The 2,851-nt window shown below is 43.9% G+C and overlaps 1 protein-coding gene across 6 annotated transcripts in view; it reads right to left on the bottom strand.

The window, feature by feature from the left end:
• LOC102314069 (latent-transforming growth factor beta-binding protein 4) overlaps nt 1-2,851 on the bottom strand; it is a 36,376-nt gene that overhangs the window by 23,037 nt on the left and 10,488 nt on the right. For all 6 annotated transcript variants that reach the window (XM_005929375.3, XM_042223927.1, XM_042223924.1 and 3 more), the window contains exons 4-5: nt 1,999-2,172; nt 1,246-1,348 (exon numbers count right to left, since the gene is read on the bottom strand). In XM_005929375.3, the coding sequence (XP_005929437.2) occupies nt 1,246-1,348; nt 1,999-2,172 (277 nt within the window). The remainder of the gene's footprint in view (nt 1-1,245; nt 1,349-1,998; nt 2,173-2,851) is intronic.

Below are 2,851 nucleotides of genomic sequence, written 5' to 3'. Positions count from 1 at the left end.
TCCAGGCCCTCTTTTCTGTTCTTTAAAGGTGTATGCCGTCATTCTTTACAGGCTGGTGTGAAGCTGGATGCCAGCAGTTGAGCTAACATGATTTCGTGTGTGTGTGTGTGTGTGTGTGTGTGTGTGTGTGTGTGTGTGTGTGTGTGTGTGTGTTTGTAAAGCCTACAGTCCCACAGTTGCATTCCTTTACTGTTAGTCAGCTCTAAAAGAACAAGGAAGCCCGATCACTTACTGTGTGTGTGTGTGCATCTATGCTTGTGAGGACACACTGCTGGGTTCTCACTTTGAGGCAGACCTTGGGAGGCCTGTTAAATGGTTTGGACCTGATTCGATTTCAGTGTTGAAATCATGATGTTTGAGTTACGGAACCTCAGAAGACATGTATTAACTACGGTCCCCACAAAGACAGATGAACAAATGTGAGTGTGTGTGTGTGTGTGATGAAGTCCAATAGTTACATAAGCAGCTACTGGTGAAATATTTCCCAAATATTAAAGTCATGAAGTAGCAGACCCTCGCTCACAGAAAAAGTGTTAGTATAACTGTGCTAGTCTAGGTATCTTTGTGAGGACCTCTATAAATTCGAGCCTAAGTGAGGACATTAGTGAAAAGTGAGGACTTCTTCTCTTGCAGAAAAAAGGAGAGCTTTCGAAAGACCTCTTTTATGACACCTTTGCTTGCTGACCCTAAACCACTAAATCAAACCGGTGTAATGCTGCAGCAACACGTGACTTTACATAGCATGTGGCCGTCAGCTTTTCACATGAATGTCGGTTTCAAACTCCACTGCTGGCCCCTCACTCTGCCACCTTTCTACCTTTTACAGAAAAAGGCGAGGAGGAATAACAGTGCATTGTTTTAATATTGATGGGTCATTTTCTTTTGATATAAAACACTGCAATGACCACCAGCATGAAACAGGTGTCATACTATAATATTCTTGCTTGGACCAGGGAGTGTAAAGGAAGAGTTAGTCAAACCTTCAACAGTGCACGTCTGGGTTTACTGTCCAGGGATAAAGTTAGCTATGGGAACTTTTCCTGTGTGTCTCAGTTTAATTACCAGAAGGTTTTGGGGCCTAATTTAATGTCTAAAGCAATAATAAAATGTCAGACATATAAAAGTCTTCAAAGTTTTCTGACTGACCACAGTGAGGTCACTCAAGGTAGGTTATGGAAGCCTGAGTGGACCACACAGTGTGTTATGTTGTGTTATACGAGTATTGTGTGTCCTTTTTTTCTATACCTGTGATCTCAGGACAGATGACACAGTCATCGATGCCCCAGGCCTTTCCGATCCCTCTGCAGCACATTTCCTTGCTCCGAAGGCCAGGAAGAGGAGAGCTGCACTAAAAACAAACACAGTCCAGGATAAATCTGATGGACCGCAGCCATGCTAACATCTATCAGGCTGGACTTTCATCAAAACAAGACACAACAATATGCATCGTGTAGCAATGGGATAATTTAAGGACTTCTTTGTCATTTTAAAGGATGTAGGACCATGTGTTTGCATTTTCTGCTTTTTGTAATCACATTAAAGTTGATCTATTCAGTATTTCCTTACTTCCTGTCATATGTCTCCTAACACAGTGATAACTCGCCAAATGATGAGGTGTATATGTACAAGTAATCCCTGTGTGCCAAAAGCTCAGCTTTCAGATTGCTTTAAACACTCAGTTTCAGACTGTTTGTTCTACTCTTGGATCCCTATGATGTCATAGACAGCACTTATCCCTAACATGGGTTCAAGGTCATGCTGACTTTGCAATCCAGCAGTGACAGAAAAAAAACAGCCTATGTGGGGTAAAAAGTGCCGAAAAGGTTGTTTTTTTGTTTGATGTGACAGAACACAGTAATTATCCACCTGACAGTCGTGGAAATCTCCAAACATGGAACATTGAACAAAATCCATGTTAATGGGTAAAAACTAAGTTCTCCTTTGAAAACCTGCTGGTAAATGTCAGGTGGTATTTTGTGTTCATATTTTGCCACTCACCTGTCCGTCTTGAACCTCTCTGAAGCAGTACTTAAAGCCGGACTGCTGGGTGTAGACGCTGTCCCCTCTCACAGTCTGGGCCAGGACTCTGCTGCCAGCAGGAGCCGGAGCACCTGCTGACCCTGAGGAGGAGGAGGAAGAGAGCGTCCGCAGGGTGGGAGTGAATCCAGACACCTGGAACAAGAAGATTCAATTTACCTACGAGCAAGTGAATGCAAGAGACTACAGGCACATTCAATGAAAGGGTTAAAAATAAATGAATAAATTACATTAAACTTGATCTGTGGTTAAAATTTTAAAACTCCTGCAAGAAATTAAGACGACTGTTTAGATGTGCGTCTGTCAGTCGAACCTTAGATACAGGAGGAACAATGTGGTTTCGTCCTGGTCGTGGAGCTCCCAAGGATACTGCACAGGAGTTTGCCCACCAGTCTATATGTTCTTTGTGGATTTGAAGAAGGCGTTCGACTGTGTGGGATTCCTGTGGGAGTTGCTTCGGGAGTATGGGGTGTCTAGCCCATTGCTATGGGCCATTTGATCGTTATACAACCTTTGCAAAAGCTTGGTCTGCATAGCCGGCAATAAGTCTGACTCATTCCTGGTGGGTGATGGACTCCGCCAGGGCTGCCCTTTGTCACTGCTGATGGCCTCCAGCTCGCACTGGAGCAGTTCCCAACCGAGTGTTAAGCAGCGGGAATGAAAATCAGCACCTCCAAATCTGAGGCCATGGTCCTCAAAAGCGTGGAGTGCCCACTCCGGGTCAGGGACGAGTTCCTGCCCCAAGTGAAGCAGTTTAATAATAATAATAATAGTGAATTGCATTTAGCGCTTTTCGAAACCCTCAAAGCGCTTT

This window comes from Haplochromis burtoni, unplaced genomic scaffold, assembly GCF_018398535.1.
Source record: "Haplochromis burtoni strain Fernald_Lab_line unplaced genomic scaffold, NCSU_Asbu1 Contig_123, whole genome shotgun sequence".
In the NCBI taxonomy this organism is placed as follows: Eukaryota; Metazoa; Chordata; class Actinopteri; order Cichliformes; family Cichlidae; genus Haplochromis; species Haplochromis burtoni.
The sequence above is the reverse complement of the archived record's forward strand: the minus strand, read 5'-3'. Positions and strand labels throughout refer to the sequence as shown.